The sequence below is a fragment of the Cariama cristata genome, unplaced genomic scaffold (assembly GCF_000690535.1).
Source record: "Cariama cristata isolate BGI_N322 unplaced genomic scaffold, ASM69053v1 scaffold31709, whole genome shotgun sequence".
Taxonomy (NCBI): Eukaryota; Metazoa; Chordata; class Aves; order Cariamiformes; family Cariamidae; genus Cariama; species Cariama cristata.
In genome coordinates, this window is record NW_009637962.1 from 2,349 (window position 1) to 16,647 (window position 14,299).

At 37.9% G+C, this 14,299-nt stretch overlaps 1 protein-coding gene across 1 annotated transcript in view; it reads left to right on the plus strand.

The window, feature by feature from the left end:
• Positions 1–652: 652 nt before the first annotated feature.
• The window catches only part of LOC104168086 (collagen alpha-1(XIV) chain-like), a gene marked incomplete at its 3' end in the record, with an annotated part of 57,452 nt that continues 43,805 nt past the window's right edge, over positions 653–14,299 (plus strand). The window contains exons 1-4 of the mRNA XM_009708544.1: positions 653–760; positions 6,450–6,566; positions 7,681–7,824; positions 10,936–11,022. Of these exons, the coding sequence (XP_009706846.1) occupies positions 673–760; positions 6,450–6,566; positions 7,681–7,824; positions 10,936–11,022 (436 nt within the window). The remainder of the gene's footprint in view (positions 761–6,449; positions 6,567–7,680; positions 7,825–10,935; positions 11,023–14,299) is intronic.

Consider the following 14,299-nt stretch of genomic DNA (forward strand, 5'->3'; position numbering starts at 1 on the left):
TGTAGAGGACAGTGAGAAGAGGACTTGTGTTTCTTCAGAACGAAGTTCTGCCTTTTTTGACAACAAATGTGCAAAATTGCTTGGTTGAGCTGATCGATGATTATTTCACTGGGGTTATCGAGTACATGTATTTGCTACTTTGAGGTAGACTTGCAGGGCAGTTCTCGTCTCATTTTTTTATTACAGGATCCTGAAATACATAATTTAACATACCATTCCAGTTGCTTTCTGGGTATAAAATAGATGACGGTTTTAGTCCTGCTTTGCCATCAAGAGCTTCAGAGTTCTCTACCACAGATAGCTTGGTAAGGTGCTTGCAACACTGGATTGTATAGAGATACTCATTTTCCCTTGTTATGCATAGCATATTCTGCTTCCAATACTCATGTATGCTTAGCAAAGAATATCAGTTTTCTCTTTACATGGACTGAATTTTCAGAATTGTTGAGTAGCCCAAATAGGGTTCTTTGTCCCTTTCAGGTAAAATACACTTTAGTTCTAAAACTGCTGTCAGGATGAAATCTTAGCTCCACTGATGTCTATGGCAAATTCCTGGGTTTTTTTAATGGAATCCAGATTTTTTTGCTCTTTTGCCCTTCTCTTTGCAGGTTTAATAAGTCTTTCTGTTCTCTGTGTTTTCAGACCTGCTAATACTGTGTGTATTGAGGGAAGATGCTTTGTCGGTATGAGATACAGAGCTGTTTCCTCTTGGCATTTTTAGCTGTCACAGCTTTCTTCATCAGTGATGCCCAGAGCCAAGGTAAGTCATAAATAAGATGACAGAGTTTTTCACTCTGATGTGCAGAAATAGACTTTTTTACTCCAAATGCAAATGTTACTTCCCTCTTAGTAGGATGTGGATCTGGTACTATTGAAATGGAGCAGGAGTTTAGCTGCTGATCTTGGGGCGGGGGGAAGTAGAGTTACAAGTTAATGTGTGCTCTTTAAACCTAGTATCTCAAATAGAATAATTCTTTTTGCAAATTCAGGTGTCTCAAAATGAATTATACAGAACATTTTAAAACTCTCATTTACATGAAAGTACTGATCAGAAATTGTTGTGACTGTTCTCTGCATAATCAAGTAAGTTGGAAGGATCAGCTATGTTAATAAGCTTGTGTGGAATATATATTTTTTCTTTGTTGGAACAGTAGCTCTTGTAACACATCATTCAGTATTGCACAGGACTGTTAAATGTCACAGATTACTTCTGCAGCTTTTTTTTTTTTAAAATCTCCTTTGTGGGTATTAGATACTGCTGAGGTTGCTTAAATACGTGTTGGATCATATTGACAGTGGTTGGACTTCTAGAGAAAATGTGTCCTATTGCTTGGGGAAGAAGGGAGGAAGAATGCCAATGAGTTTTTTATGGTTTCTAAAGAAAAACATTTTGCTCGACTTCATGTAATCCCTTTGATATGAGACTGCACAGGCATAACTGGGAGCAGAATTTGATCTTGGGGCTCTTGTGAAGTGTCTTGTATAATGCATTATTCATGAGTAAGTTCATAAACTAGTGGCAACCTGGGGCTTTCCAAGTTCTGGTAAATGCAAGTAGCAGCGCTGCCCAGTCTGTGTGGCGCTCAAGTGCTAGGGAGGCATACCATCTTGGATGGTTGGGAACCTGTGAGCATTTTACAAGCCTCTCCCAGAACTTAGGGACACATGTAAGCAGTAATATTTAATGTGGGTGATGTGAGGTGAATGAAGAAATACATGTTCCCAATGTTCAACACATCAATTCTGGTTAGAAATGAGGTCCAGAATGTTCGTGACTTAACGAGCCAATAAAGCAAAGCATATGGTTAGTACTATCTTTGTGTATTTCAGTCCTAATACATATGGTTAAGATTTGCAAAACAGGATTGGGGATTGAGATCCACCTCCAGAAAGTTTTGCGAAATTTCTTGAGCTTAGAAAACGATGCTCTTCCCTCGACTTTTTTTTTTTTTTAAGCTGTGATTTAATCAGTCATATATAAGAGAGAAAACTCTCAAACTATTAGTACAATGAAGTGAAGGTCAGAGAGAGGTTTTTCCACAATCATCACACCAGCAGAAGCTAGAGTTGGTGTACTTTATTCATCAAGAACAATACTTCCCTTGTTCTTACACGCTTTCAGCAAGCATCAGCTGCTGAATGCTGTCAGCAGTGTGATACTAAGCTAAGTGGACTATTGCCGTGGCCCAAAATGACTGTTAGTTATTGAATGAGGTGATATGAAGTCTCCGTTCCATGTTTGCAGAATAAAAATATCTCTTGCTACACTTAAAGTAGTAAGATGTTTCTCTGATCCTTTCTTTTCTCAAGGTTGCCACTCCTTGCAGTAAACCCTTCATACAGCTAGCTAACTATTTACAATTTAATACAGCACTAACAGTATGTTTGTCTGTTTTAAGAAATTGTACACTCTGCCAAGAAGTAGGAAGAGCTGGTATTAGTTCCAGCTTGTGTTTCCTTCCTTTGGCAAAGATGCTCAGGTAAAGGTATGTAATGTGACTTCTTGGAAGGGAGAATGTGTTTGGGAGACTGAAGTCAACATGCCTGAAGCTACAACTTATTCCATCAATTGAGGAGTTATCTGCATTGAGCTACATGGTTTTATCTCATTTATTGCCTGAATGCCTTATAAACATCATAATGCCATTCAGTTTTTACTCAACAACAATTATTCTTTCATCACTGCTGTTTCTTCCTCATTCAGCATAATGTCACTTAAACAACAGCAGCAAAAAAATCTGGCTTTTGTCTACTTGTGTTCTCATATAGCACACAAAAATAGTGCTTGGCAAGAAAAATACTTTAGAATTTCCATTTATTCATAAAGTAACTTGTTTTGAGAATTTTCCTTCTGTATTTAAAAATGGAAACTTTTCTTTGTGTATCAATAATTTCCATGTGTTACTAATGTAATTGCTAAGTAATTGCAGTGCATATTAACTTGTTCAATTGTTACAACAAAAGTAAATTGGAAGCCACAAGGTTTAGTTAGTATCCAGTCTTAGACTATTGGATGTCCTGGAGAGCTGCACATATGCAATTTATGGTATTTTTCCTTTTTGTTAAGATATTGATTATTTCAAAACACTCTTTTCCCTAGTTGTCCACAAGACTCGTGTATTTGGAGTGCTAATTTATCTGGTGGCATAAACCAAAGTCTTGAACTTGTCTGTAGTTTTCTTTTGGGTGACTGCTCTAATGTTGCTGACGGCCATTCTCTTTTGCATTCCTGTAAAACCACTTAACAAGCTCTAGCTACTGATTTTTATCAGTTAACCGACTCAGCTTGGATTAACTTTTTTCCCTTTCTGCAAGAAGTGAGATTTTGTTCCACAGACAATAAAGGTCCAAAGAAATAAAGATATCCTCTTCAGGTTGGTGAATGTGTAGTAATTCCCATCAATATTTTGTTGTCTGTTCAAGTGATAGATTTTTAACTTCCTTAGCTATATGTACTTTTCTATGCTAGAACATTAGTCTTTGCACAACTAAGACACAGCTGAGTATCTGGTGAATAATTCTTTTCTTCCTTATGGTTAATTGCTGTGTGGGAATGTCCATTCCCCTGCACTGCCACCTTTGATACAAAAAGTACCTAGTGAAAATTGACTAGTTATGTAAAGACTATTCTGGCACAACTTTTCTAGTCTTTCACATTGTAACTCTGTAGTAAACAGAAAAACTTTTGGTGATTGTGTCCTCCTTTGCTTGTAAGATCTGTGATTGTTTTTTAGGGGCTCCTAAAATTTACCTGTTTTGGTGATGGCTAATAGCAATTAAACCAGAGCTATGCTGCTTTGTTAGAAGATGCTTTTATAAACTGTTAAGTTGAAAGTAGGATGGAATGCAATGACAGGGGAAGGAAGAAGATGGCAGAGAAAATGAACTCTGAAATTCTAAAACGTGATTATTTTTGTCAATCCTTGGTGTTACTTTATTGATCTCTGCTCTGCCTCTTAATCCCCATAAAAATTTAACACTTAATCCTGGTAGAATTTGCAGCATTTTTACACTTGCATACTGTCATTGTCAAAAAGTATATTCACTATTCCTTAGATGAAATAAATAATAAAAGGAATTGCATATTTTTCAAACTTCTAGGTATGATTTGTCACTCTTGTTTCATTCAGCCCGACTTCATTGTGATTTATGTATAGCTCAAAGACAGAATGAATCTTGAGAATGAATTAAAAGCTGTAATCCATAACTACAGTCTGCTTGGCTTTCAAAACTTTTTGCCATAGTCTCTGTCATTTTATTACAATTATAGCATGCTGAATGTTCTTGCAGAAACCTGCCTGACCAAACATTTTGCAATACAAGGGCCAAATTTTCAAAGAACTGATTTTGTATTTGCAGTGATTCCTGCACACACTCTTACTTGCAGGTTTTTTCCCTCTAAACTTCAGGGAGGTGACAGGCAACCTGAAGACAAGGTCTGACAAGTTTGTGCCCAGCAACTGGGGAAATGCACTGTTTGGCTGTAAGCCCAGTGCTGTGAATCAGAACAGTTTTGAGTGTGTGGAATTGGTGTGCTACCTGCTGTTTCTGTCCCCTGGCCTCTCTTCTTGAGCTTGTTCTCCGAAGTCTTTGAGAAGGTGAAGGTGTTACTAAGCTGTTCTTGGTGCTTAGGTACTCTCTCTTTTGTGTTCTGGTGTGAAGTCCCTCAAGGCAGAGAACTGCAGAACCTGCCTTTGGTCTGGTAAAACTGTCCGTTATGGATTGAGAGTCTGGATGCAAGGGAATACATCTCTTTTATCTCCAGATTTTTACTTCTAAGACCCAAAATTTTTTTAATGGTAGATGGCATAAGGAATACACCACCTTGAATCTCAAATAACTACAGCCTGCCTCTTTCCTTCTCTTTTTTCTTCCCCCAAGCTGTTGGAAAAAGAAGCATGTAGGAAAAAGTAATCAGCTCAGGACAGGTCTTTGGCTGCTGCTAGTGCCAGAGCTGCATTGACTGTTGCGGGTAAAATGGAGAGGCCAGGGACTGTTGGCTAACACATTCTGCCTGTTGACTCAGATGCTCCATATGCTGTAATCCTTAAATCTCAGAAATATCATGAGAACTGTTAGTTTGTTATATTTAATGGACCAACAAACAGTGGGCATAAGCCTAATCAATTAAGAGCTACCTTGGGCCCTGGGGAAAAGAAATTGCCATTTCCCCTCTTCAGGTAATTTCCCTTATTTCTTAGGCTTACTAACAGAAACCTTAAGACTGGTAGTGGCAGAGACACCAAGGGTTTGGAAAATGAAGGAGAAAGTTCAGGGGTCTGTGGAGGTAGTGGGAAGAGGGAGGGGTAAGGCTGATGGAGGAGTTTGTTAAGCTTTTCTAGCCCTTTCTGTTGTTCAGCCTTTGGATAGCTTCCCTGGCTGCCTTTCCCTCTAGATCAGTTCTGTGAGCCAAACCCTATTCAAATGTGTGAAGATTTCCTTTTATTAATAGCCTTGGATACCACAGGCTGCATAACTAGCAGCTCTCCTTCAGTTTTTTTGCTGTGAAGGAGGGATCTGGCTCCCTGAAGCAGAGCAGAAATGCTATGTAGAGTCTTGTCCAGCATCAGTGGAGCTTGCCTGAGTTAGAGGGATGGAAAGCTGTGAAAAACTATTTTATGTGCATAGACACAAACTTGCTGATAACGCAGTGACAACATAGGGTGGATTTTCCATTTGTTCTTATGTGTGTTGCTTCACTGAAATATCACCTCTTTCTCAATCATTTCATGCTTTTATTCATTTCACCTGCAACTTCTATTTGAAACCTAGGTGATGGCACAATAGAAATACAAGCCAGATTTGCTTACCATCCAGGTTGCCCCTGCCTAAATCTTGACTTGCATATGCATGCCTGCTAGGCTTGATGAGACCGAAGCAGTGCTTGCAGCTGGGCAAGTCCATGTGCTGCTTAGGCCAGATTTCCAAACTGGGCTGCTGATGTTCCCTCTGCCCTATGCATGCCTATCTTTCCTCTTGGTTATTTTGTCTTCATGAGGCTTTGAAAATTTGGCCCGTAGTGACCTTAAATGTGGGGAAACGACCACAGTAATGTGAGGTAAAGGAGGCTAGGTAATGCATATTGTCACTGTAAGCCAGGAGAGTGATTTTAATTCCCATATATTAACAAAGAGCATTTTTATTACCAGCTTTGCCTGCTAAACTAGAGTCTTAACATCTAACACTGTTTGTCTTTCTGTCCTCTGCTGTTAGGTTGTTTGTTTGTTTTTATAAAAAGATAAATACAAGGTATGACTGAGGGAAGTAGTGCACCTGGGGATGTCATTTTACAAACTAATAAACTGATGTATGTGACATTTTGAATAACTTGCATCCTTTATCATTAAAATGTTGTGTTGTCTTCCTATATGTGTTTATTTTTGTTTGTTTAAAATTGGAGGTTACCTTTTATTTGAATTATAAATCTTGTTTTCTTTCCCCGCTTGCAGTGTCCCCACCAACAAGACTAAGATATAATGTAGTCAGTCCTGACAGCGTACAGATCTCTTGGAAAGCCCCCAAAGGGCAATTCACTGGATATAAGCTGCTTGTCACTCCAAGTTCAGGTAAAACAAAAGTCCTGTATGTTCTCTTTTAAGGTGAAAGGACTGTCTTCCTAAGGCTGAACAGTTTTTCAGAGACTAGTGTCATCCTTCAGGACTAAGGAACTGTGAGCAAGCTATGGATAACAGAGTAGTGGCTGGTCAACGAAAGAGAGAAATCGATATCATCAGAGGGTGATTATAGGCATAGAATATAGGAACCGAGTGCTTAAGGTAGTAGAAGTGGATGGATGCTGGTTATGTTTCATATGTAGTCCTTGGGAATTGTCACTGATCATCTGTGTTTACCTTTCTTCCAGTGGGATGTAAGGAAATCTAGGAAGTGTTCAAGGGAGAGCATGGGAACCCTATTTCAGTCAAAGCTTTGAGGTGGATCTCCCTGGGCCTTCTCCCATAGTAAGCTCCCCAGAAAAGACCAAAAAGATTTTTAGATCAAACTTAAAAAACCTAAAACCTTTTAAAATTTTTTTGAATGAAAACTTGAAATGTAGAGGTAGGCAACAAAGTGGCTATATCAGGCTACCCCTGTAGAGGTACTACTTCTGTACATATTTAAATTTGGATATAGATACACTTTTAACATACAGCTAAAATACATATTTGTATACAATCTTTATAGGTATATGTATACATAGAAATGTTTGATATTTGTATTTATACATGAGAATTTCCTTGCCCAAAGGAAGTGAGCAAAGAGGGTATTCGGAGATGATGTGGGGACGATGGGGTCAGAACTCTCAGCCAGTCACAGAGCAGTGTGAAATCCTGTGAGTGTGATGTTACCAAACTTGACAGCTTTTTGTCAAATATTTCTTTTTTTCTTAATTAATAGTTTAACTGAACACTGTGGCTATTCCATGAGGCCCAGCTACAAAGGCTGATTGATCTTAGAGTGTCTGTGTCTAAGAAGTCTGATCTGTATCTTTGGTCAGGCTGCATGACTTCCTGCTTTTCTCACATGTCCTCTGGCCTGGCTGTATGGATAGTCCCAAAAGTGGGAACACTTGGGTCACTGTAGAGCTTGAGGTAGTTTTAAGTCATTACATTTACCGTGCTATAAAAAAAAGCAAATAAAGTTATGTATTTGTGGTTTTTCTTGTTTGTTTTTTTCTCACAGGTGGAAAAACCAATCAATTAATTCTTCAAAACACTGCAACCAAAGCAATTATTCAAGGTCTTATTCCAGATCAAAACTATGCCCTTCAGATCATTGCATTCAGTGAAGACAAGGAGAGTAAGCCAGCACAAGGCCAGTTCAGAAGTACGTGTCTTTTTATGCCTGACATGAATAATTTATCAGATATTCAATGTAACTTATGAAATTGTAACAAAGTCAGACACAAAGGGGGACGATGGAAAGTTTCTTCTGTGGTGGAAGGCTAATCAGAGGCATAGATTTTAACTGGTACATGTACAGCTGAAGGCTTGAATTGATCCAGTCACTCTTGCACAGGAGATTCTTGTGTTGGCCTATCTTTGTTTCTGTTCATTTAGAATCCCTTTCTTCCCCATACCATTAAGTTAGCCAGTATCTCCTGGAAAAGAATCTTCAGTGAGCGGAAACAAGAACGGACGTGCTATATTCTGATACTTAAAAAAAATTTCCTTCTCTTCATCCAGCTTTTCATTAAAACATTCTTATAGCTGTGCCAACTGGCAACTAGTTGCTGGTTCAATAATACTATGAAAGACTGAATTCTTGTTGGTTTTCAGCTGTCAGATATGTCCACAAATTATAGTTAAGACTTTTTTTATCTGACCTACATACACTCTTAATGTGTATATCATAGTGATATTTATGTCTTAGCTGATTTGTCTTGATCTGCATCTTAAACAGTTCAATTAAATATGATCAGTGGAGACTTGGTCAATAAAGACAAAAATGTGACAGTCTGGGAGTACAGCTGAAAGCTTACTGAATTCTCTTGACACTGAATATTTCTCATTGTCATTGCTAAACTGCGTTTCTCTTAGCATATTTTATCTTGTGCTGGTTCTGATTGCTTGATGTGGTGTGTGTCAAAGTCTTTCTAGTTTTTCATCACTGCAACTCTATTTACTACTTTAAGTTCTATCCCGGTTAGGAAACCCACGAAACCACAGATTACTTTAGCATTAAAGTGCAGCCCACAGAAAGCTACACCAACTTCTATAACGTTAGGTGTGGCTCTTTCTTAAACTATCTCTATTCCTCAGGAAAAGTAGAGTTGGCAACTTAAGAATATGGCGGTTATGTTCTGTTTAGTATACTCTTTGCTGCAGGTGAAAATATGTAGTACTTAATGAGGCTGGAGTTTCATTTGACAATACAATGCATTGCATGAGTAAAACCATATAGAACATGTATATAAATCCTTCTTTTTTGCTATCCTGTGTTCTATATATTTTTCCTCTTCTCTGACAAGTGGTCGCTAATTCTTGAGATGAAAAAAGGTCGAACATACACAAAACTTTGAGAACATCCTCTGGTTTAGTGCACTGAAAGTAAGTTTTTAACGCTGCTGAGTTGTAACTGATGTACAAATAATTCTTAAGCCTACAATAAAATTTTATTGTTAAAAGAGTATTCCTCTTCGTATAGCCAGGTATACATTCTTATTCTAGTGCTAGTACATTCTATTCTGGTACATAGCATGTAATTAACAAGGATCACTGGGGATTTTTTTCCTTTTAGAATGCAGCTGCAAAAACATGCACTGGATGAGTTTTTTGTCTGTGTAAATATGTGAGTAAAACTGGTGTCTTCTTGTCTGTTCTTCCTATGTTGTTAAAATTTTGACAATTAGAAATGCCTTTCCAAATTCGAAATCTCTGTCAGGATGTGACCAACTTGTCTCCTATGAGCACTTTCAAACTTTTGTACTGTTTCTCTGGAGACTTGCTGCTCAACAGCACTAGCGTTAGAGGAGACCATCAAGCAGCTCCTTAGCTTGCTCTTAGCCTTTTCTCAAAGGAATGCTCTTAAAAGGCTAAACAGTGGCATCCTTTTTGGCTAGTGTTATTCTGGTAATTTCATCTCTTATGTTAGTTGGAGTCTTGTTTAGGTAAGGATTAAGCCCAGACTTCTGAGTAAGACCAGCTAATAACCAAGATCTACCTTGGTAAAAGCTGACTCCTCAGCAAGCTTGTGGACCTGAATTTGCTTCTGAATCAGTTTTACAACTGTTCACTGAAGGTAAAGGTGATGTACAGGTACACATGCTGTGTTAGTAAGGAGAGGAGCTAAAATTTCAGTTGGTTTTTTCCCTCAGTTTTCCTAGCTCTGTACCTGGCGTGTGAGGGCTGTTGGTTCTGCAGGGGGCCTTAGGGATTATATTTTAGATTGGAATTTAGAGCACTGCTGGCCGTTTCAGATATTCCATATACTATTGGGTAAATTAGTGAAATTCATTTGACCTTGGTTCCACTTCAGTAAAACAGAATACTTGTATTGTCTATTTTATGTCATATGTTTCGAAAGACAGATAACTTTCACCCTCTCACAGTGTATTTGGAATGATGTAACACAGAGAGACTCTGATCCTGGCTAAGACTCAGTACCTGCTTGGATGAATGTCTGTCATAATCCAGCTCTACATAACCTAAAAATTTTGATTGAAAGATATTATGTTTCATTCTTTTAATCTGTTCCTGGCCATTGTAGGCAGCTGGGGTGTTGACAACAATTAGTGTTCTAAGGAAATTCTGAAAGGATTCCACCCCCTCCACCCCATAAGTGACTTTAGCAATGATTTTGCTGGAATCTTTCTGACTATGAGTACAGTGATACTGGCTACTAATGTAATATTAGGAATTGGTAATCAAGCTGGGTTCTGCTTGGCTGTTATGAGATTTGGGACATAATAAGGGAGGTATCCCACTCACTTGTGGGACAGGAAAGTGTTGAAGTCTGAGCTTTGAAGCAACTTTGCTCTCATGGGAGTTTTTGGTGCCCTGAACACAGATTTGGGCATGGGATCTAAGCTGTTTCTTTAAAGAGGATAAAGTAACAGCTGGCTTACGTGCTCTTGTGTTGAATGACTTGGGGTGGAACTGTGCAATTCTGGACTTTCACCAGCTAGCTTTGCCAGTTTTCTGGACTATATTTCCAGTTCTGAATCTTGTCAGTGTGAGCTTAGGTGCTTATATCACTGTATTTGGACTCTCCTGTGCGAGGAGAGTAATTTTTGAGAACTTTAATGATGATAGGATGGGGAAAGATTCATAAAAAGAATAAACCCAAAGGGAGGGAGGGAAAACCCAGTAACAATCACTTGTTACCTAAGCATATTGCAAAATGCTGCATCCAACTGCTATGGAAGAAGAAAATCACATGCTTCTGACCACAGTGTTTCTAGTTTGATTGATTATTTTTTCTCTCCTTACTTTTCAGTTAAAGATATAGAGAGAAGAAAAGAAACAAATAAATCCAAGGTGAAGGATCCAGAAAAAACAAATGCGAGTAAACCAGCTCCAGAAGGTCAGATCATAACACATATGACTTGTGTGATATTCTGAAAATAACCAGCATTTTTATTTAACTTGACCATTGTATAGATTTTCTTTAAGTCAGTACTTGAAATCTAATTCCCAAAGTTAAGTTAAATGGAAAGGAAAAAACCAGTATTTTCAGGAATATTGGAGAGTTGCTGCAATGGAGATATTGCTTTTAGTTCTGTGTTTTACTTTACCGCTTTATACAGTAAGCACTTAATACCACCATGAATAGCATAAAAGCAGTTGTTGAACCTGCATGAAAAAGTCATGTTGCCTGTACTTCCCCACAGGGTGCACTTTGAGTAGTGAAAGAATTGCGCGTGTGTGTATATACATAATAATAACTCCATATCATCTTGGCTGCAAGACCGACCTGCAATATTTATTCCCACCTAAGGTCCAATTGGTATTATTGTATAATTAGGCACATAATAACTTGATAACTCTGTCCTAATGTAGGTCATATATATGAAAATGTGAAATATTTTGAGGGGAGAAAAAGAGTTCATTTTGCCCAGTTGCAAGGAGCCAATCTTCTGGTGAAATGTGATACTGCTTGTCATGAGAAACTTCTATAGTACAGACAGTAAAATCTATTTCAAGCTTAATATATAACTCTATTTCCTGTTATTCTAAAATTGAAATGGCATCTTCTTTATGAAGTAACCCCAACAGTAATTATTCCCTTCAGTGGTTATTTATGATGTACAGAACAAGCACAGATGAGAATAGCTTGATCTAGGTCTCTCTGAATAAATAGGACAGTTTCAATGATCCCATTTCTCCCATCCCTTTTAGCTGTGTCTCCTACTAGTGCAAGTATCAAAGACCTCACCCAAAGCTCCTTGAAGCCCATGCAAATTCTCACTTCAGTGGGGTTTTTCTTCTTGCCATATATACTTGTGTCATGTTGTATTTATTAACACTATACAAGTTTGTTTCCATACAGCATTTCTCAAGCCAAAGCACCCTTGAATTCATCACCTTGGGTGCAATGCGGAAAATGTTAGCTAGTATTTACAACGCTTAAAGAAGCAAGTTATACCTGCTGGTGCATGATAGGGTAGTGGATAGGTGATCTTTCTTTCATGTCTAGGGGAAGACTGAGTTGGAAGAAATGAGAGAACTAAAGAAGGAAAATATGATTTGTTTTCTTAATGAAGGACAAGTGATAAAAGTTGAAGGAGGGAAAACTGGGCCTGTAATAGGAAAATGTTGATTAAATGCAGACAGAGGAAAGTGTCTGCCAGACTGTGGGAGAGGATTTATGCTTTTTCATGAAGTAGGGGCAAAAATACAGTTGGCAAGAGGAGGTTGGATCTGCACTCTCTCCCTTTTTAGGATTCTTGTTTACTTGTTAAGTTTTCAGCTCAGTTACTTTCTTCCTTCCTGCACAACATTTTACTTGTCTAAACTTCCTCAGTTGTATTGGGGGAGTTTGTATCAGAGCAGAATATGCTTCCATCCAGAACTTGTGAAAAGCTATTGCCTTACACTTGCTATAGCAGGTTTTACTAGAAAACTGGGGTATATATTTGAAAGAAAGACAAAACTTACAAACTTCTCGATCAGCAAAACTAACCAAAAAGAAAAAACGTTATGCTTTTTATGAATTCTTGATGTTGTTTAGCCCTATTCCCAACCCAGCTATATTTTAATGTAAAATAATAGACTTTTTTCCTACACTCTAGCTATTGCATATTTCTTCCCTGTGCGCAATATAATGATTATTCAAAGTGATGGAGATTCCAACTGAATGACTTCAGTGGGAGTAGGGTGAGAGGCCAAGGAAAAAAGTTGTGTAGAAATTACAGCATCAGCAAAAAAATGCATAGTGGGATAGAAGTGAATTCAGAACTGATACGCAAAAAGTAATAGTATCAAAACTTTCCTAGTTTAATACATAAAGACCATTCCACCTCAAATTGAAATTGGATCGAAAAAATAATGAGGAAGAGTCTGTGTAAGAAATGGATTAAAGAAATAAGAGCAACGTTTTATGATGAAACCATGAAGAATAACTTGATCCTCTGCAGATGTTTGACAGGAAATTATTTGAGTATGACCAAATGAATTCAGGCCAGCATTTAATTGGTTTCATAACAATTTAGTACATGGCTAAATTTGATGGATATAATAGCAACCCTGATATGTTCTGTGGCTGTGTTATATCCTTGATCAAGTTGGTAAGACCTTAGGTGTTAACAGTACGAAAGAAATTATTAGGTAGTGTAACACCTTATCTGAAAACAAGAGCAATCTTTGCCCACAAAACAAATGGAAAACAACCATTGTCCATCTTGGTATTGTCAGTGGTTGTGGCTTCTGCTCTTGTCTTGACTTAAAGAATAGCAAAAGCCTATTTCACCATTTCTGCAAGTATTAGAGTCAAATTTGATGTAAGGAGGTGCCCTCTGTGAACCTCTGCCCTGCTTGTTACAGAAGGATGTTTACATAAGAAGAAACTAGAGTGTCTTTGCAAGCCTTAGAAAGGCAAAGGTCATCAGTCATTCTCCTGCATATGGAGAATTCTCTGGCAAAATTCTCCAGTGTGAATATTAGGACAGATTTGGCATTTAGTAGGCCAGAAAATCCAAAATCAATGTTTTGGGACAAAACTAATAAAGCACAGCAATATACTTGTCAGTGTGTATGAAAAAGCATGTGCACTCTGTCAATAATGCAAAGTCCAGTTTATGTATTACAATAAGTCATGTATCCTGCTGATTTTCCTGAAAAGCACAAAAGGCACATAATCATAGAGATTTGTTGTTTGTAAATACTTGGCTAATATACTTTCTTCAGAGCCACATAATAAAACTCAGAAATTTCAGTTTCAGTGGGACAAAGATTTCACCATAACCCTTCTACTCATAGAAACTAGCTCTTCACTAAGAAATAAAAGATGGATATGTTAATGATTCCAGATAGTTTCAAAGCTTCTCACTCTTATTTTCATCTGTGGTTTAGAGGACTGATTCTGCAGTGCTGTCCACTATTTGATTACCAACTGTCTGAGGCTCTGGGTAGTGCTGGGGGATGTGGATGTCTTCTCCTAAACTCCCAAATCTGCCTTTTTCTTCTGTCCTTAAATTAGATTGTATTTGGGTTTTGCTCTGTCTTTATGGAACTCTGTCAGTGGTTTGTGTGGCTTGCTAGTAATTTTTCCAACAGCTTCAGTAACCTAGATTAAAATTTTCCATCTATTCTGTCCTGCACATTCAAGTAGTTTGAAAAGATTTACTCCTTTCTTTCCTGCT